We start from the raw sequence: 22,024 nt of genomic DNA on the forward strand, positions 1-22,024 counted from the left end.
TGGGTGTAATTGGCTTCAAAGGCTGGATGGTTTAGCCAGAAATAGAAGAAAAGTAGCACTCTAAAAAGTCCACTGAAGAACTATAGATTCACCCCACTGCTCACAATTACTCATGAACAATGGGTGAAAAAAAAAAGCCACAGTTTTTCACTGAACCTTTAGTCACTTTAGCTAGCAGAATACAGTCACAATAAACAGTCACTGTGATATCAGACTTACGGCAAGTTTCTCTGTAATAACTGCCTTCTGTTTGTCAGTCAGATCGTCTCGCTCGAGTACAATATCATGAAGCTGATTTACGAGCTGAGTTGCAGCATGGCCATTATTTATCAAATTCTTTGTGAGTTAAATTGAGACAAGGGAAAAAAAAAAAAAAAACAATCAGCATTTATGGTATTGATAGAACAAATTAAATCTTGACGGTGAGCACCTTTCATCAAATTTTTCATGTTGAACTTGACATACAAGGCAACAGTGGCTGCAGAGCGTAAATATATATAGGTACATGTATAATATGTACATGTATGTATTAAAAAGAGGAGGGTTATTCCAGGCACCAAGTCACTTAATTCAGTATGTAATTTCAACCTAAATCCTCAGAAATAGCCTCATCGGATCTCTCCTGGGTGGGTGCATGCATAAAAAAAACATCAGCAAGAGTAACAAGACAGACAGCTGTCACCCGATCCTTCTTTCAAGTTGTGGTTTTAATCAGGGCTGTGGAGTCGGTATAAAATGGACCGACTCAGACTCCTAAAATATACAATAAATTGGGTACAGTAATTCAATGCAGAATGTGCTGAATATTTTTTCATAGGAATTTGGGAAAGTTATGAAAGGTCCTATAAATGAATGTTCTATTCCTGACCTAAGGCTACATTCACACACAGCGTTTTTGCTGCGTTTTTTGAGGATGCATTTTTCTGCTGCAAAAGCAGATCAGCTTTTAAAAAAAACCGCATCACCTGAAAGGTTTTTGAGCTCATAGATAATGTTTTCAATAGCAAAAGCAGATTAGAAATCTGCTCTATCTATCCATATCTGTCTATCCATATATTATCTGTACCAAAAACAATGAAAGCTGGGTAGCACACAGACTATCACTTTTTTTTTTTAGCACCAGCCAGGTACACCGCATAGCTGCACAAAAGGACACCCAGGACAGGCATTGCTCGTCTTCAGTAACACATCAACATCAATTGATAGTTGGAATAAATAGACTGCATTCATCACCACATCTTCTTAAGGTGCAGGCTTTATTTTCAAGTGTATGGGTGTGCAGTATGAGGTTCTGCAGCAGCTGAGGTGTGCAGTATTTGGTTCTGCGGAACAGTATATGTAATCGATATTACATAGGGTATTACATATTTTCAATTTATTACAGTTTTTTGTGTTCTAAAGTTGTATTCCAATAAATATATATTATGTTCTAAATACCTTGATTATTGTATCATAAAATGATTACATTTCTGATGTTCACATTGTACTGCAATAAATTTTTCCCTTAAATATAAGCAATATATGTGGGAGTCAGAGTCGTGGAGTCGGAGTTGGTGTGAGGGAAATTGAGGAGTCAGAGTCACAGGTTTGGCTAACCGACTCCACAGCCCTGGTTTTAATCCATTACATAGGTGACATTAATATTTCTTTATCGCCTTATTGGGGGACACAGATTACCATGGGTGTATGCTGCTGCTGCTAGGAGGCTGACACTATACAAAACAAGAAAATTAGCTCCTCCCCGGCAGTATACACCCACCGACAGGCACCAAGCACCTCAGTTTGTGCTTAGTGTCTGTAGGAGGCGGACCGGGATCTCCCCAGATCCGCAGTTTTTAATCCAATTTTTCTTTCAGGTTTAGCTTGAACTTTTTAATCTTTTCCTTCTTTTATCTTTTAGGTTTTTTCCAGTGGGAAACAGGGTATAGTTATCACCCTGATTTCCTATATCATGCGGCTGAGCGAGCAGTGTGGTGTCACCCACATCGCAACTCTCAGTACCGCAGGCAGGACTTTTCCCTATCACCTTCCGGTGATAAGGGTTGTGGACAGGTGGCTGGTCCTTGCCGAATCCCCCTCCTCACCCCTTTCTCGGGACAGGGCTGAGAGGAAGACGGCGATCGCAGGTGTTTCAAGCCGTCTTCTGCAGGATGCGGGTACAGAGGACTCCTTCCCCTCCCAGCGGCCTGCCGTTTTCCCATGGGCCCCTGTGGTCATCCTCTTCTGGGACGTCAGGTAAGTGCCTGTACGTTCCCTCCGGCCCCGCATAAGCTTCAGTGCATGGGAGAAGAAAAAAGGACCTTGGTGAGGTCCACAGCATTTGAATCTCCCGACTTTTCTGCCTGCCGCGCGCTCACACAGCCGCTTGCGGTCCTCCCCTTCCCCTGCTCTAGTCAGGGAGACTCTGGGGTTCCCCTCACTCACCGCAGCGTCGCAAGCAGCAGGACCGCGATCAGATGGCCACTTCCTTAGCGCGGTATGTCGGGGTCGGCATGGGGCTGCGGCGCCGTCACTTTCACTTTCCCCTCAGCGCGGGGAATTCTTCTGCTCCCTCCTCCCTTCCTAGCGCGCTCCTTTCAGCGCGCCTTTTCTAGCCCATCACAGGGCTTCTCTCTCTTTGAGATGCCAGCCTCCCCCTTCTGCCATGCCCTCTCCGTCGCTATTAACCACTCACGGCGCAGCCGCTAAGCTCCGTCCCCATCTTCCAGCACAAGGATCTCCTGTTCCTAATCACTCCTTCCTGCGCTGCTTGGGGGACACTTTGGCGTTTCTTCTGCTGCTCGCACAGAATCTCGGTAGGCTCTGCTCTGAGGCAAGGATTAGCTCTCCTCGGCAGTTATTCCCTAATTCCTGCGGCCATTCAGTGCAGTTTACTTATGCCCAACCCTTCAGGGGATCTCTGCTTCAGGCCCACCGTTACCTATTACGCCTGTGCGCGCTGTAAAAAGAAGTGGGCATCGGGTCGGTCGTCCCCATTCTGCCCCCCCTGCAGTCCTTCAAATATGTCAGCATCTCAGGAACGCACAGAGTCCCGGCCTGAGGGCGCTCTTCCCTCCTCTCTCCCCCGGAGTGGGCCGTTACAATGTCACAGTCTGTTTCTGATTTGACAAAAGTATCACAGTCGCTGGTCCAGGTCTTAGAACGATTACCTCAGCTATCCTCAGCCACCTCTGCCCCGACCGCCTCTCGGGGTGAGTCGTCCGCACCTGACCGCGACCTTCAGAGAGACAGACAGGGTAGGACTTCTAGGAAGCAGGCTCTGTCCACTTCGTCCTCGAGCTCGCAGGGCCCTTCCGCTCCCAGGCCTCCTTCTCCTTCCTCGGATGACAACCTTCAGTCAGGCGATGATTCTCAATCGGAAGCTAGTTCTGAGGGGAACAGCGTTTCTAAAACGCGGGACATGGTCGATAGTCTTATTGCAGCTATCTTCCAAACACTAAAAATTAAACAGGATGAGGCTCCACCTCAGGAATGCTCGGTTCTCCTTAAACGAGCAAGACCTCCGTCTCGAACCTTTCCCAATCACAACGATTTCGATACTACCTTATCCAAACACTGGGAGCGCCCTGAGCAACGTTTCTCAGGCCGCAAGTACTTGGACGTTCTGTACCCCTTTGACGCAGAACTGCTCTCAAAGTGGTCCAAGGCTCCCGAGGTGGATCCTCCAGTTTCCCGGATAGCCTCAAAAACGGTGCTCTCTCTACCAGATAGGGCATCGCTCAAAGATCCTTCTGACAGGCAGATTGAATCTCTAGCTAAATCTATCTTTGAGGCATCTGGCGCCTCTCTCTGCCCTATTTTCGCATCCGCTTGGGTGGCGAAAGTCATTTCCGCTTGGGGAAAAATTCTTCTCAGAGGCATCTTAGCGTCAGCTCCTCAAGACGAGTTGGCGGATCTTGCAGATCAGATTAACCATGCGGGTAAATACCTTTTGGCCGCCTCGTTGGACGCGGCCGGCTGCGTTGCAAGGGCTAACAGCAACATAGTAGCTGTACGCCGAGTCCTCTGGCTAAAGTCATAGAATGCGGACACTACTTCAAAAGTCGCTTACCAATCTGCCATTCCATGGCTCTAGACTCTTTGGAGCAAAGCTGGATCAGATAATTTCCGATGCCACTGGAGGTAAAAGTACTTCGCTTCCCCAATCTCGACCAAAACGTTTTTTGAACAGAAAGGGTTTTCGACCATTCAGGCCCTTTCGTCCCTTCTCTGCCACGGAGAGAGCCACTCAACAGGATCGGCCGCCCGCCACCTGGGAGCGGGATCATAGGAAACCTTCCTACAAACCCGCTCCTCGCTGGAGATCTAGAGGACAATATTCCAGATCTGCAGGCGCCAATTCCGGCAGATTTTCGTCTAAGTGACGGGTCACCCCCACCTGGAATTTCTTCCAGGGTGGGAGGCAAACTTTCCTCTTTCGTGGATGCTTGGCTATCCGTTGTCGAGGACGCTTGGGTCAGAGAACTCGTCGCATCCGGATACAAGATCGAATTTGCTTCACTCCCGAACAGACGGTTTTTCCGGTCTCGGCCTCCGCGACAGCGGGCCCATATTCCGGGTTTTCTGCAGGCCATTTCCTCCCTTCTTTCCGCCGGAGTCATTGTTCCCGTTCCCTCAAACGAATGGTTTTCCGGGTTCTATTCCAATCTCTTTGTAGTCCCGAAGAAAGACGGCTCTCTTCGTCCTATTCTGGACCTCAAATTGCTCAATCGCCACGTGAAGATTCTTCATTTCAAAATGGAGTCTCTTCGGTCGGTGATTGCTTCCATGGAACCCGGGGAATTCCTCTGCTCGGTGGACATTCGGGATGCCTATCTGCACATTCCAATTTGTGCGCAGCATCAGAAGTATCTTCGATTTGCGTTTCAGGGAGACCACTTTCAGTTCACAGCTCTTCCTTTCGGCCTAGCTTCAGCGCCCCGTGTTTTCACGAAGGTGATGGCGACCGTCATGGCCATCCTTCGCTCCAGAGGGATCCTCATCATCCCTTATCTGGACGATCTTTGATCAAGGGTTCGTCTCGCCAGGACTGTCTCCAGAGCCTTCAGATAACTCTGGACACTCTCAGCCGCCTAGGTTGGCTAGTCAACAAGGAGAAGTCCGTTCTGATCCCCACCCAGCGTCTGACCTTTCTGGGCATGGAATTCGATACGAAGCTAGCCCGTGTTTTTCTTCCAAGGGAAAAATTTACAACTCTTTCCAAGGGCATCAGGACTCTCAAGAGGCCTGCTCCCATTCCCATTCGGTTCTGCATGAAGGTCCTGGGGAAGATGGTGGCTTCCATGGAAGCAGTACCCTTTGCGCAGTTTCATCTTCGCCCCTCCAGCTGTCTCTGCTTTCAGCCTGGGACAAGACCACGATGTCCTTGGACCGTCCTATTCGGCTTCCTCTCAGAGTGAGGCAGTCTCTCACTTGGTGGCTACGGCCAGCGTCAGTTCTCCAAGGGAGGTCCTTCCTTCCGCCTCAGTGGCAAGTCATCACCACCGATGCGAGCCTTCTAGGATGGGGGGCCGTGTTCCATCAGAAAGCGGCCCAAGGACGCTGGAAGCCACAGGAGTCTCTCCTCCCAATCAATCTTCTGGAGATCAGAGCAATCTTCCTGGCCCTTCTTCATTGGCAGCCCCTCCTGTCCGGCAAGCCGGTCCGTATTCAGTCGGACAACGCCACGGCCGTGGCGTACATAAACCATCAGGGGGGCACACGCAGCAAGCAAGTAATGTCAGAAGTGGCCAAGATATTCCGCTGGGCAGAACGTTATGTTCCGACAATCTCCGCCGTCCATATTCCAGGGGTGGAAAATTGGGCAGCCGACTTTGAGTTGCCAGGGCCTAGCGTCCAGCGAATGGTCCCTGCACCCCGCAGTCTTCTCTCAGATATGCGACCGTTGGGGCACCCCGGATGTCGATCTCATGGCATCTCGGATGAACCACAAGGTGCCGCAGTTCGTAGCCAGGTCCAGGGACCCTCTAGCCGTCGCATGCGACGCACTGGTGACTCCGTGGTCCCAGTTTCAACTTCCTTATCTGTTCCCGCCTCTGGCCTTGATCCCTCGAGTGGTCAAAAAAATAAAATCGGAAGGCGTACCAGTGATTCTAGTCGCTCCAGATTGGCCAAGACGGCCTTGGTACGCGGAACTGGTCAACATGCTCGCGGACGTCCCCTGGAGGCTTCCAGACCGTCCAGACCTTCTCTCGCAAGGCCCCCTTTACCACGAGAAATATCAGTCTCTGAGCTTGACGGCATGGCCGTTGAGACCGCAATTCTGAAGGAATCAGGTCTGTCCAGTCAGGTTATTCAAACTATGATCAGAGCCAGGAAACCAGCCTCTTCCCGCATTTACTATAGGTACTGGAAGGCTTTTTTACGTTGGTGCGATGATAAAAGTCTTCCCAATGTCCTTTTCTATCCCATCTATCCTTGGGTTTCTTCAGTCTGGGTTAGACGCGGGTCTGTCCCTCAGTACGCTCAAGGGCCAGGTTTCCGCACTTTCTATCCTCTTCCAAAGAGAGCTAGCTTCTCTACCACAGGTCAAAACCTTTCTGCAAGGGGTTTCCCACGTGGCTCCTCCTCATCATTCGCCAATAGACCCGTGGGATCTCAACCTCGTTCTTGGCGCTCTCCAGAAGGCGCCGTTCGAGCCTCTCCAGGACATCCCTTTGTCCCTTCTCTCTTGGAAGGTCACCTTTTTGATCGCCATTTCATCCATCAGAAGAGTTTCTGAATTGGCAGCCTTGTCTTGTCGTTCCCCTTACCTGATTCTCCATCAGGACAAAGCCGTTCTCAGGCCCGTTCCTTCTTTTCTTCCAAAGGTGGTTTCCGCTTTCCATATCAATGAGGATATCGTCCTTCCTTCTTTTTGTCCGGCTCCATCTCATCCTCTTGAGAAGTCTCTCCACAAACTGGACGTAGTTAGAGCCCTGCGTGTCTATCTCGCCAGGACTTCTTCCTTTCGTCGGTCCGATTCCTTGCTGATCATCTCTGAAGGTCGCCAGAAGGTCCTTCCGGCTTCCAAATCCACAATCGCTCGCTGGATTCGTTCTACCATTCTGGAGGCGTATCGTCTTCAGGAAAAGCGACCCCCTCCGGGAGTAAGAGCTCATTCCACCCGGGCTGTGGCGGCTTCGTGGGCTGCTCGTCACCAGGCCTCGGCCATGCAAATTTGCAAGGCCGCAACCTGGTCATCTTTGCACACTTTCACGAGGTTCTACAGGGTTCGTACCCAGGCCTCGTCTGATGCTGTTGTTGGTAGGAAGGTTCTGCAGGCGGCGGTGGCTCACCGGCCGACCTAAGCCTTTCCGTTACTTTCGTTCCTTATTACTGTTCCCACCCTTGGGACTGCTTTGGAACGTCCCATGGTAATCTGTGTCCCCCAATAAGGCGATAAAGAAAGATGGATTTTTGGTTCTTACCGTAAAATCTCTTTCTTGGAGCCTTCATGGGGGGACACAGCACCCTCCCTGTTTAAGTTGTACCGTGTTGGGTCTTAGAGTCCCTTGTTGGGTTGGTACATATGTTTAGAGTTTTCTCGTTGCTTCTCCTACTGCTTTTTCACCAACTGAGGTGCTTGGTGCCTGTCGGTGGGTGTATACTGCCGGGGAGGAGCTAATTTTCTTGTTTTTCATAGTGTCAGCCTCCTAGCAGCAGCAGCATACACCCATGGTAATCTGTGTCCCCCAAGGAAGGCTCCAAGAAAGATTTTATGGTAAGAACCAAAAATCCATCTTTTCGGAGGTGCAGGTGTCAGGGGAGTTTTTTCATGAAAAGCAAGACCTGCCGGACTACGGCCATTTCACGCCTTGCTGGCTCTTAAACGGGCCCATAAAGGTTAGTGCCATTACAACACTTCCTTTTGTGCAGAGTGAAACAAGGGGTGTGATTTAAACAAGTTTCACTCAAAACAAAAGGAAGTGTTGTAATGGCACTAACCTTTATGGACCAATAGAAGCGCCAGCAAGGCGCGAAACGGCCGTAGTCCGGCAGGTCTTCCTTTTCATGAAAAAACTCCCCTGACACCTGCACCTTCGCAAATACTAATGTCACCCATTTGATTAAAACCACAACTTCAAAGAAGGATTGGGTGAGTGCTGTTTTTCTTGTTACTCTTGCTGATAATATACATGTACAGTGAAGGAAATAATTACCGCATGTTAAGGGTAAATTTAGTCCAATATTTTTTATAAATAAATACAAAACATAAAAAATCTGACAAAAATGTAAAAAATTTTAGCGTCTTTTCAAACTTTGAATGATTATACCTTTAATCCAGATAGTCATACCACAGAAAAACATTAATAAATAATATTTCCGACCTCTGTTTTACATCAGCACCGTTTGTAAAATGTTATTTTATTTTGTTAGCCTTCTAGGAGGTTTAAAAATGTAGCAGTAATTTTTCATTTTTTTTCAAGGAAATTTACAAAATCAATTGTTCTGAGGGACCGATCCAGGTTTGAAGTGACTTTGAGGGTCATATTATATAGGAGACCCAAAAGGGATACAATTTTAAAAACAGCTCCACTGACATATTGAAAACTGCTGTTAGATATTTTATTTACCCTTCAGGTGATTTTCAGGAATTAGTGCAAAGTGACAAGAAAGAAAAAGTGCATTTTTACCACCTAAATGTCACTAACTTCTGAACAGGCCACTATAGCCAGCAGACACTAAGGCCGCGAATCTCCATAGAAAACATCAGGACCACACAATCATGATCTCAGGGTGCTGATGAGGATAAACAGGGAGACACCACACTCTGTTAACCACTTATATGATGTAGTTAATATTGACAGCAGCATCTAAGGGGTTAAATGAAAATAGTCAATGCTAACACTGATCGTGGCTGATACAGCAAGTTGTCAGCTATAGTGTACAGCCGACAGCTGCTGGATTGTCATCTGTATGGGGATGCTGTTCTCTTATAGCTCAGGTCAGTAAAAAGACATTGGCGGTCAATAACCCCATAGGCCTGTTTCACACTTCCGTTTTTGTGTCCGCCAAACGGATCAGTTTCCGTTTTTTTGACGGAAACGCATGCAAACGGATCCGTTTTTAAAAAAACGGATCCGTTTTTTTGACGGATCCGCGGTAACCGTAATGGAAGTCTATGGGACAAAAAAAACGGATCCTGCAAAAAAATGGCGGATCCGTTTTTTAACGGAAAACAACGGATTTTGACGGATTTGAAAAAACGGAAGTGTGAAACAGGCCTTAATGACCGCCAATGTGTCTTTTTACTGACCTGAGATGAGAATAGAATCCCCATACAGGTGACAATCCAGCAGCTGTCGGCTGTGCACTATAGCTGACAACTTGCTGCATCAGCCACGATTAGTGTTGTCACTGTCCATATCTGTTTAACCCCTTAGATGCTGCTGTCAATAATGACTATCATATAAATGGTTAACAGAGTGTGGGGGTTTCCTCTTTATCCCCATAGGCACCCCGAGATCATGATTTTGTGGTCCTCATGGTTGGCATGGCAATTCACTGCCAAATAGCGGCCTTAGAGCCTGCAGGCTATAGCTGCCTGTTCAGAAGCTAGCGACATTTAGGTGGTAAAAATATACTTTTTCATTCCTGTTATGCCACAGGAACAGCACCTGAGGGTTAATAAACTACCTGAATGCGGCAATATGTTGGGGGGGGGGGTGCGGTTTTTAAAATGCGATCAGTTTAAGGGTCCTACTTGTAAAACCTCCAAAGTCACTTCAAACTTGGATAGGTCCCTAAAAAAAATAAATTTTGTAAATTTAAAAAAGTGAAAAGTTGCGGCTAAATTTTTAAACCTCTTAAAAGACTAACAAAATAAAAAATTTTTTACAAATGGTGAAGCTGACATGACAGAAATGTCATTTATTATTGTTTTTATGTGGTATGACTATCTGGATTAAAGGGAAAATCATTCAAAGTTTGAAAATTGCTAATTTCTTTAAATTTGTAAAATTTCTGATGTTTTTTTATAAATACCGTATTTTTCGGACTATAAGACGCACCCCAATTTTCAGAAGGAAAATAGGGAAAAAAATAATGTGTCAAATGGGGGTCCGTCTTACAGTCCGAATTCAGCTTACCTGGGAAGGGATCCGGCACAGGTGGAGGAGTGGTCACAGGGGTCATTCAGTGCTCCAGGCTGGTGCGGTGGCGGCTCTGTGCTGGGGCAGGTGGGCTGTGCTGGGGCAGGTGGGCTGTGCTGGGGCAGGTGGGCTGTGCTGGGGCAGGTGGGCTGTGCTGGGGCAGGTGGGCTGGGCCAGGGGGGCTGAGGGTAGCGGCGGGCTGTGCACTGATTGCAGGGGCAGCGGATCCGCCAGCATTTCCTCGAAGCCCAGAAGCCCCCGCACATCCATTGCTGGCTGCTGCCATGTTGCAGTGGCCTCCGGAAACATGGCCGCCGGTCCGGGGATGGCGCATGCGCAGGTTCAGATCTCGTCCCTTGATCTCGGGGGACGAGATCTCGTTGCCGAGATTTGAATCTAGTCTCCCGAGATCTCGGGACGAGATCTGAAAATGCGCATGCGCCGTCCCCGGACCGTCGGCCATCTTCCCGGCGTCCATGTTCCCGGAGGCCACAGCAACATGGCAGCAGCCATCAACGGATGTGCGGGTGGGTGCCTCCGGGCTTCAAGGAAATGCCGGCGGAGCCCCCCACGGAGCACAGAGAGCCGCTGCCACCACCGCACCACAGAGCCCTGCAGCACCCGCACCAGCCATGATCGGAGGTTAGTATATTGCGACCATAAGACGCACCCCCCCCACTTTCCCCCAAAATTTTTTGGGGAAAAAGTGCGTCTTATGGTCCGAAAAATACGGTAAACAATAAACAAAACAGACAAATTTACCATTAACAAAGTATAACATGTCACGAAAAAAAAATCTCAAAATTATTGGGATCTGTTGAAGTGTTCCAGAGTTATTACCACATAAAGGTCACACTGGTCAGATTTTAAAAATTTGGCCTGGTCACTAATATAATAATTTTATTTCTATAGCGCCGACATAACACTGTGTTCCAAATTATTATGCAAAAAATATTTCCTCATATTTTCTCTAAATTACCTATATGAATTGCAGTCATTGTTATTTTCCAGTCATCTAATATTCTAGTATAATTGCAATGTTTTTAACAAACTGCCTATGAAAACAGTATATTTTTAAAAATAAGAAACACTCAAAATGAATGTTCCAAATTATTATGCACAGCAGAGTTTTCAACCTTTTTATTTTTATTTTGAGCAAAAAAATGGTTAATTGTGAAATTACAAGCATTATCAGCTTATTACAAAATGAAATCAAACAGTTTTCAAGTCAAAACTTTATTCTAGGTGATGTTACATTTGCACATAGGACCCCTTGTTCGAAAGAAGCTTCTGAACTCTCTCGTCCATTGAATTTGTCAGTTTTTGGATGGTTTGTGCTTCAATTGTTTTGCATGTGGACAGAATACCCTCCCAGAGCTGTTGCTTAGATGTGAACTGCCTCCCGCCATCATAGACACTCCTTGTGATGATGCTCCAGAGGTTCTCAATGGGGTTGAGGTCAGGGGAAAATGGTGGCCACACCATAAGTTTGTCCTCTTTTATGCCCATAGCAGCCAGAGATGCAGATGTGTTATTTGCAGCATGAGACCGTGCATTATCATGCATGAAAATGATCTTGCTGCGGAAAGCACGGTTCTTCCTCTTGAACCATGGCAGGAAGTGCTGTTTTAGAAAATCCACATAGATTATGGAGTTCATCTTTACCCCTTCAGGGATCCTAAAGGGGCCGACAATCTCTCTCCCCATGATTCCAGCCCAAAACATTACTCCACCTCCTCCTTGTTGGCGCCTTAGCCGTGTTTTCATGGGGTGTCCATCAACCAGCCATCCTCCACTCCATCCATCTGGACCATCAAGCGTTGCACGGCACTCATCGGTGAACAAAACAGTTTGGAAGTCAGTCTTCATGTATCGTTTGGCCCACTGGAGCCGTTTCTGCTCGTGTGCAGTGGATAGAGGTGGTCGACAGGATGGCTTACTCACAGCTGCAAACCTCTGAAGGACCCTGCATCTTGTTGTTCGGGGGACGTTGGAGGCACCAGCAGCTTCAAAAACTTGTCTGCTGCTATGACTAGGCATTTTGCAGCTGCTCTTTTTACCTGACGCAATTGCCTGTTGGAAAGAGTCCTCAAATTTCCTTATCAGCACACACACGTGTGTGCTGGGAATCAGCTACATACTTCTTGATTGTGCGATGATCACGATGAAGTGTCTTGGCAATGTTGATTGTAGTCAGGCCTTGACCTAAATACTCCACAATTTGTTGCTTCTCAGCAGCAGACACATCCTTTTTCTTTCCCATTTCGGCAAAAAATGTAGGCTGCTTAATAATGTGGAACAGCCTTCTTAAGTAGTCTTGCCTTTATTTGGACACACCTGCCAAACTAATTTGCACAGGTATCTGCAATTGCTTTCAGTGATATAAAGAGCCCTGACACACATCACCATCAATGACTTTAAATGACAAACAAAAAAATTCTAACCTTATCACTCCTAAACTCTTTTTGTATAATAATTTGGAACACAGTTTATTCCGCAGCACTTTACATTTTAGAGGGGGCTTGTACAGACAATAGACATTACAGAACAACAATAGACACATAGATCAAAACAGATACCAAGAGGAATGAGGGCCCTGCTCGCAAGCTTACAATCTATGAGGAAAAAGGGGAGAAACGAAAGGTGGATGGTAACAATTGCTTTCGTTGTTTGGACCAGCCAAAGTGTAAGAATTGGGTGTTCATATAATGCTGCATGAACCAGTTATCGGCTTAAGTGTGTAACAGTACAGACAGAGGGCTATTAAATGCATAAAGAATGTGAGAACGTAAGAGAAGCCTGGTTATGGTAAAAAATTTTGAACGGGCCACACAGGGATAGTTAGGTTAATGCGTTGAGGTGGTAGGCCAGTCTGAACAAATGCGTTTTTAGGGCACGCTTAAAACTGTGGGGATTGGGGAATAATCGTATTAACCTGGATAGTGCATTCCAAAGAATTGGTGCAGCATGTGAAAAGTCTTGGAGACGGGAGTGGGAGGTTCTGATAATTGATGTTAATCTCAGGTCATTAGCAGAACGGAAGGCACGGGTAGGGTGGTAGACTGCGACGATGGAGGAGATGTAGGGTGGTGCTGAGCCATTCACTAAATGCTATAATTGACCATCCATTATGATTTTCCAGGTCATTATGAGTGCATAGACACCAAACATGTCTAGGTTCTTTTATCTAAGTGGTGAAAAAAAAAAAATTCCAAACTTTGCTAAAAAAAAAAAAAAAAAAAAAAATTTGCGCCATTTTCTGATACCCGCATCTTCTCCATTTGTCATGATCTAGGGTTGGGTGAGGGCTTATTTTTTGCGTTCCGAGCTGACATTTTTAAGGATATCATTTGTGTGCAGATACGATCTTTTGATCGCCAGTTATTGCATTTTAATGCAATGTCGCAGCGATCAAAAAACGTAATTCTGGCATTTCGATTTTTTTTCCCGCTACGCCGTTTAGCGATCGGGTTAATCCTTTTTTTTTATTGATAGATCGGTCGATTCTAAACGCGGCGATACCTAATATGTGTATGTGTGATTAATTTTATGGTTTTATTTTGAATCGTGCGAAAGGGGGGTGATTTAAACCTTTATATTTTTTCATATTTTTTCAAACTCTTTATTTTGGCATGCTTCAATAGTCTCCTTGGGAGGCTATAAGCATCCACAAACTTGATCGGCTCTGCTACATATAGGCGATGAGAAGATCGCCTATATATAGCAGAATTACAGCATTGCTATGAGTGCCGACCACAGGGTGGCGCTCATAGCAATGCCTCATCAACAACCATAGAGGTCTGTAGGAGACCTCAGGTTGTTATGGCAACGTGTCGCTGACCACCGATCACGCGACGGGGGTCGGCGATGCGCTCATCTCCGGTCACGCGACCGGAAGCTCTAGTTAAAGCCCGCTGTCAGCGTTTCACAGCGGGACTTAACTAGTTAATAGGTGAGGGTGGATTGCAATTCCGCTCGCGCCTATTGCGGGCACATGTTAGCTGTTGAAAAGAGCTGACATGTTGCGGCTTTGAGGTTGGCTCACCGCCGGAGCCCACCTCAAAGAGAGCGATCCTGATCGCTGACGTACTATCCCATCAGCGGTCAGTAAGTGGTTAAAGAACCGTTAACTTTCTTACCTTCACTACAATTTCTAGTTTCTCAAAGGATCCACTCTGGCAAGCTGCCAAGACTCCTTCAATGGTTTCTTTTGGGATTACCTACATGAAAGCGTAGGGAGAAGGCAATATTAAACCCAATATTTCAGTTACCGAACTACAAATTTCATCTGAATTTGAAGTTCAATAGAAATAATAAATGTATAGGTACAGCTAAAGAACAGATACATTTATGAACCAATATGAGCACACATCCTCTTAATAGAAGAAGTTCTAAACAAGTAAATCACTGAGAGGGAGAAGAAATGTGCAGAGAAAAATAAATAGAAACATGGTAGCATCTTACCCCGGCTATTTCTGTTACCACTTGTTCTGTTATCTCCTTTCCTGCATTAAGCCTGGTGGCACTTTGAAGAAATGTAATCGCTTTCCTCAAGTCTCCTTCCGAAACCTCAACCAGATGACTTACTGCCTACAGAAAAACACATTCAAAGAGTATCAATATTGGTGCTCTACATCTGGTTAATAAGGTTTTAATATACAGCCATTTCTAAACACACTGAAGAGTAAATCCAGTAAACACCTTTAGTGATTGGATTGTAGGCTATCAAGGCCCCAATTCATCAAGACCGTAGATTTTCAGATCAGTATTTTTTAAAAAAAAAATGTAACTTTTTAAAATACATTTTTAAATTTTTGCAGGAAAAATTTAAAAATATAGCCATTTTAAATTTTTCACTATCATTTATAGGTTGTCAACCAATGTTATTCCATAATAATATTTTAACTTTCACTTAAACATTTTTAAGTGTATAAAGCAAAGGAACAAACGCAGACTCAGACAAAAGGGGATTGATATAGAATGTTGTGACCTATTATCCATCTCATAGAGGTCATATATTTAACATGGCCCAAAAGAAAGCCGAAGATGACCTAACAAGGTTAAATCTCTCTACAGTACTGTCGTTAAGTGCTGCCAGGACTCCAAATTCCTGATATCCTTGATGCAAGAAGGTAGAGAGGTTTGCTTCCAGTGGTAAGCAATCAAACAGCATGCAGCTGTCAGCACATGTAAAAGCAATCTAATAGATCTATTAAGATATGGACTCAGGAAAAATAATTAATAGAAAGAGCTGAGGATCTAGATGAACTTCTACCCCTGAAAACTTGCTTACTGAGGTGTTGGATTTTCACCTAAAACTGTATATTTAAAGGGCAGTCCCAAAAAATATGAAAATAGAACCTCTATATAAACTGCACCGCCAGCAAAAGGGGAGGAATAGATGGGTCCATTTTATGTAAAAATTCAGGTGTTCACACCAGTCTTTGATGAGGGGGTGTGGTGGAATCAGACACTCGTGATTCATTAAGAGACGCCTGCCTATTAAGAATTAAAAGCGTCTGACAAGTGGCATGCATCTTGCCACTAATCTTAAGGCCCTTTTACATTTAGCGATGCACCAGCGATATGACCCGGTCAGGATCGCTGGTGCATCGCTAAATGATCGCTAGTGAGCTTCCACACAGGAAGATCTCACAGCGATGCAGCAGCGACGCAGCGGACGATACTTACCTTTCACACACAGCGATGAAGACGTCCTCCCGCCCGCGTCCCGCGTCGCTCGTCTCACACAGCAGGAAGCCCAGCAGGAAGCAGACGACGAGAAATGGAGCCGCGCGATGAGTGACAGACAGCGGAGGAGTCGGTCGGAGGTAAGTATCACACATAGTGATATCACTAGCAATATCGCTATAACGTCACAAAATCAGTGACGTTTTAGCGATATTGCTAGCGATATCGCTATATGTAAAACCCCCTTTAGTCAAGTCAGGAACTGGAGAAAAATTTGTGGCGTAAGGAACACAGTCATTCATCATGGATAAGGTGAACTGTGACATCACAACCCAGCTGCACCCATGAAAGAATCAATTTGCAGGACTCCAGTCCATCAGCCAGGTCAGTAATGTGTGACGCTGGACGGGAGGCCTGAAAAGCTCCTTTTTCTATAGCATGTTTTCTCTGCCCCTCTCTCCACTGTTGAGATCTGTGTAACACCTGTCACACAACGCCAATACAATTTAGGAAGAGGGGGAAGTCAGAAAGCAGTCACAACCAGGAACTGCCAGTTTTATTGCAGTTTTTCAGACAGTGAGCTAGATAAAGGATTTCCAGACTCTAATCCACAACATAATTACCATTTTGCTGTTGTATTAATTGTAGATTTGAAATTACACATCCACGAATAAAACAAAATACAAGGCAATAGTAATTCTATGAAGTTCCTACACTTCACTTCTCAAACCCATTCCTATTGTACAATGTACCTTTAGCATGTATTTAGATCAATATAGAAAAACTTCTACATTCTGTGTCATTAAAATGGACAATTCACCTTAGGATAAATCTGTTCAGTGAAAACAAATTTATTTATTTTTTTAAACCCCAAAAACTGAATATTTTCTTATTTTGTCATTCAATATAACAATGTTTCTTGTAGTGTGAAAGATCAAAGAATTTTACAACCTACAAAAAAGAAAATTACATACCTCTGTTGTAATGAGTACATTTTCCTTTTTGCAGATATCAAGAACTCTCTTTGTTTGTATCTCATCCGAAAGAGGTTTAAAGCGAAACTTGGAGCAACGAGATGTTAACGGTTCAATAATTCTAGCAGAGAAAAAAATTGGTTAGCTGTTGTCATTTACTGCCACTCTGAAAAATTTGAACTAGGAACTAAAGAGGATTGTAATTGTGTTTCATTGTTGATGCTCATGCTGCCCATTTAAGCTTGAGCACTGGTAACAGCTCCAATTCGCATTAGTGACAGTTCATAGGAATATACCAAGGTTAACATGTAACTATCATTTCATATAAGTTTTTATGTACACTATTTCAGATGCTGCAGTGTGGAGGATCTGTGGCGAGACCCCCATTGATCACTTAAGGTGTGTGCAGACGCTGCGGAATCCGCTGCGGATTAATCCGCACGGATTTTGCAAAAACCGCAGATAAACCGCAGGTCAAAAGACCTGCGGATTATCTGCGGTTTTGCCTGCGGTTTGGTCCTGCAGATTCACCATCTCCACAATGGTGGAGATAGGAACCCGCTGTGGATTCCGCAGAAAGAATTGACATGTAACTTCTTTCTGCTGTTTCAAAACCGCAGCAAATCTGCGCGGATTTTTCCGCAATGTCTACACAGCGTTTTGTTACCATTCATTTGAATGGTACTGTACACCGCAGCGGCCAAAACCGCTGCGGAAACGCAGCGGAATCCGCAGCCTGTGCACATACCCTTAAAATACCTCTCAGAATTCCACAGCCCCTGCATGAGCTCTGCACACAGAGAGGTTTACCAGCTCATTAGTAGCTCTATGGATCATACAGTTCTGCGAGGGTAAATGTACTGACCCAAAGAACTAATATTCAGGACCCAGCCTACTCCAATCAGAAACAATAGGCATGTCTGTAATGTCCAAAAGCTTTTATAAAATGATAGGTATGCATTAAGAAAAAGTTAAGTCAATATAGCACCATGGACAAAAGAAAAATAGCAGACATAGTTAGGTCCATATATATTTGGACAGAAAACATTTTTCTAATTTTGGTTCTAGACCTTACCACAATGAATGTTAAACAAAACAATTCAGATGCAGTTTAAATTCAGACTTTCAGCTTTCATTTGAGGGTATCCACATTAAAATTGGATGAAGGGTTTAGGAGTTTCAGCTCCTTAACATGTGCCACCCTGTTTTTAAAGGGACCAAAAGTAATTGGACCATTGACTCCAAGGCTATTTCATGGACAGGTGTGGGCAATCACTTCGTTATGTCATTCTCAATTAAGCAGATAAAAGGCCTGGAGTTGATTTGAGGTGTGGTGCTTGCATTTGGAAGGTTTTGCTGTGAAGGAAACATGCGGTCAAAGGAGCTCTCCATGCAGGTGAAACAAGCATCCTTAACCACTTCATGACCTTAATGACCTGGCCATTTTTTGAAATTCAGACCAGTCTCCCTTTATGAGGTAATAACTCAGGAACGCTTCAACGTATCCTAGCGATTCAGAGATTGTTTTTTCGTGACATATTGGGCTTCATGTTAGTGGTAAATGGAGGTCGATAATTTTTGAATTTATTTGTGAAAAAAGAGGAAATTTGGCGAAAATTTTGCAATTTTCAAATTTTGAATTTTTATTCTGTTAAACCAAAGAGTTATCTGACACAAAATAGTTAAAAAAATAACTTCCCACATGTCTACATTACATCAGCACAATTTTGGAAACAATATTTTTTTTTGTTGTTAGGAAGTTGTAATGGTTAAAAGTTGACCAGCGATTTCTCATTTTTACAACAAAATTTACAAAACCATTTTTTAAGGGACCACCTCACATTTGAAGTCACTTTGAGGGGTTTATATGGCAGAAAATACCCAAAAGTGACACCATTCTAAAAACTGCACCCCTCAAGCTACTCAAAACTACATTCAAGAAGATTATTAACCCTTCAGGTGCTTCACAGGAACTAAAGCAACGTGGAGGGAAAAAAAATGGACATTTTAATTTTTCCAACATAAATTTTCTTTTAGCATCAATTTATTCATTTTCACATGGGTAATAGGATAAAATGGATCCTAAATTTTGTTTGGCAATTTCTTCTGAGTACACCGATACCTCATACGTGGTCATAAACCACTGTTTGAGTGCAAGGCAGGGCTCAGAAGGGAAGGAGCGCCATTTGACTTTTTGAATGGAAAATATGCTTGAAGATTAAGAGGTTGCCATGTCACGTTTGGAGAGCCCCTGTGTGCCTAAACATTGGAGCTCCCCCACAAGTGACCCCATTTTGGAAACTAGACCCTCCAAGGAACTTATCTAGATGCATAGTGAGCACTTTGAACCCCCAGGTGCTTCACAAATTGATCCGTAAAAAAAAGTACTTTTTTTTCACACAAATTTTATTTAGCCTCAGTTTTTTGGGCAATTTCTCCTGAGCATACAATACCTCATATGTGGTCATAAACCACTGTTTGGGCGCACGGCAGGGCCCAGAAGGGAAGGAGCGCCATTTGACTTTTTGATTGGAAAATTAGCTCCAATCGTTAGCGAACACCATGTCGTGTTTGGAGAGCCCCTGTGTGCCTGAACATTGGAACTCCCCCACAAGTGACCCCATTTTGGAAACTAGACCCCCAAAGGAACTTATCTAGATGTGTGGAGAGCACTTTGAACCCCCAAGTGCTTCACAGAAGTTTATAACGCAAAGCAGAGAAAATAAAAAAATCTTTTTTTTGCTCAAAAATGATTTTTTAGCCCACTTTTTTATTTTCACAGTGGTAACAGGATAAATTGGACCCCAAAAGTTGTTGTCCAGTTTGTCCTGAGTATGCTGGTACCCCATATGAGGGGGGGAACCACTGTTTGGGCGCACGGCAGGGCTCAGAAGGGAAGGAGCGTCTTTTGACTTTTTGAATGGAAAATTAGTTCCAATCGTTAGCGGACACCATGTCGTGTTTGGAGAGCCCCTGTGTGCCTGAACATTGGAACTCCCCCACAAGTGACCCCATTGTGGAAACTAGACCCCCAAAGGAACTTATCTAGATTCATAGTGAGCACTTTGAACCCCCAGGTGCTTCACAGAAGTTTATAAACGCAGAGCCGTGAAAATAAAAATATTTTTTTTTCCCTCAAAAATGATTTTTAGCCCACTAGTTTTTATTTTCACAAGGGTAACAGGATAAATTTGGACCCCAAAAGTTGTTGTCCAGTTTGTCCTGAGTACACTGGGGGGGGGGGGGGGGAAACCACTGTTTGGGCACACGTTGGGGCTCTGAAGGGAAGTAGTGACGTTTTGAAATGCCGACTTGATGGAATGGTCTGCGGGTGTCATGTTACGTTTGCAGAGCCCCTGATGTACCTAAACTGTGGAAACCCCCCACAAGTGACCCCATTTTGGATGTGTGGTGAGCACTTTAAACCCCCAAGTGCTTCACAGAAGTTTATAAAGCAGAGCCGTGAAAATAAAAAATAATTTTTCCACAAAATTAATTATTTAGCCCAATTTTTATTTTCCAAAGGGTACCAGGAGAAATTAGACCCCCAAATTTGTTGTGTAATTTTTCCTGAGTGAGCTGATACCCCATATGTGGGCGTAAACCACTGTTTGGGCGCACGTCAGGGCTTGTATTGGAGGGAGCACTGTTTAACTTTTTGAATGCAAAATTGGCTGGAATAAATGGTGGCGCCATGTCGAGTTTGGAGACCCCGTGATGTGCCTAAACAGTGAAACCCCTCAATTCTATCTCCAACCCTAACCCCAACACACCCCTAACCCTAATCCCAACTCTAATCATAACCCTAAACCACAACCCTAACCCCAACACACCCCTAACCCTAATCCCAACTCTAACCCTAACCACAAGCCTAACCGTAATCCCAACCCACCCCTAACCCTAATCCCAACCCTAACCGTAATCCCAACCCTAACCGTAATTCCAACCCTAACCGTAATTCCAACCCTAACCGTAATTCTAATCCTAAACATAATTCTAAGCCTAACCCTATTTCTAACCCTAACCGAAAAATAAAAATATTTTCTTTATTTTATTATATGTCCCTACCTATTTACTTTTTTCTTTATTTTGATCACTGCGAAAGTGATCAAAATAAATGAATGAATCTGAAGGTCGCAGATTACCGGCGGGCGAACTGCGCATTTGCCCGCCATTTTTCAAGATGGCGCCCATCATCCGGGACGGCGGCAAACCGGGACGGCTAGAAGGACTTCGGAGCCACCGTGCAGGGTGAGAGGGTGTGATCGGAGGGCCCAGAGGGAAGGTGGGGGGAGCAGATTTTGACAGCGGCTGCCGATCGGCGCTGTCAGTCAGTTGGGGGGAGGGGGGCGGTTCAGTGTCTCCAGCCATGCCCGATGCTATTTCAGCATCGGCCATGGCTGGATTTGTAATATTTCATCAAATTTCATTGATGAAACATTACAATAGCTCTGATTGGCAGTTTCACTTTTAACAGCCAATCAGAGCGATCGTAGGCACGTGGGGGCCAAGCCACGCCCCCTGTGGTTAACTCTAAGGTGTCCTCTGTGTGCGGGTCGGGTGACCTTTCAGTGATCCCGGTCACCCGACCCGCAGGGGGCAATCAATTTATGACGCCACATAGGCGTCATGGGTCGTTTTGGCACCGACTTTCATGACGCCTACGTGGCGTCAAAGGTCGGGAAGGGGCTAAGCTGCAAAAACACAAAAAACCCATCTGAGAAATTGCTACATTAGGAGTGGCAAAATCTACAGTTTGGTACATCCTTAGAAAGAAAGCAAGCACTGGTGAACTCATCAATGCAAAAAGACCTTTGCGCCCACGGAAGACAACAGTGGTGGATGATCGCAGAATAGTCTCCATGGTGAAAAGAAACCTCTTCCCAACAGCCAACCAAGTGAACAACACTCTCCAGGAGGTAGGCGTATCAATATCCAAATCTTCCATAAAGAGAAGACTGCATGAAAGTAAATAAGCAAATACAGAGGGTTCACTGCACGGTGCAAGCCACTCAAAAGCATCAAGAATAAAAAGGCTAGACTGGACTTTGCTAAAAAAAAAAAAACATCTAAAAAAGCCAGCACAGTTCTGGAAGAACATTCTTTGGACAGATGAAACCAAGATCAACCTCTACCAGAATGATGGAAAGAGAAAAGTATGGCGAAGGCGTGGTACAGCTCATGATCCAAAGCATACCACATCATCTGTAAAACACGGCGGAGGCAGTGTGATGGCTTGGGCATGCATGGCTGCCAGTGGCACTGGGTCACTAGTGTTTAATTGAT

The 22,024-nt window shown here is 45.0% G+C and overlaps 1 protein-coding gene across 1 annotated transcript in view; it reads right to left on the reverse strand.

Annotated features, from left to right (window-relative positions):
* RFC4 (replication factor C subunit 4) overlaps positions 1 to 22,024 on the reverse strand; it is a 69,242-nt gene that overhangs the window by 1,495 nt on the left and 45,723 nt on the right. The window contains exons 6-9 of the mRNA XM_073578747.1: positions 16,739 to 16,859; positions 14,538 to 14,663; positions 14,213 to 14,293; positions 220 to 336 (exon numbers count right to left, since the gene is read on the reverse strand). Of these exons, the coding sequence (XP_073434848.1) occupies positions 220 to 336; positions 14,213 to 14,293; positions 14,538 to 14,663; positions 16,739 to 16,859 (445 nt within the window). The remainder of the gene's footprint in view (positions 1 to 219; positions 337 to 14,212; positions 14,294 to 14,537; positions 14,664 to 16,738; positions 16,860 to 22,024) is intronic.

Source organism: Dendrobates tinctorius, unplaced genomic scaffold (assembly GCF_039654945.1).
Source record: "Dendrobates tinctorius isolate UK_male_01 unplaced genomic scaffold, ASM3965494v1 ptg000060l, whole genome shotgun sequence".
Lineage (NCBI taxonomy): Eukaryota > Metazoa > Chordata > Amphibia > Anura > Dendrobatidae > Dendrobates > Dendrobates tinctorius.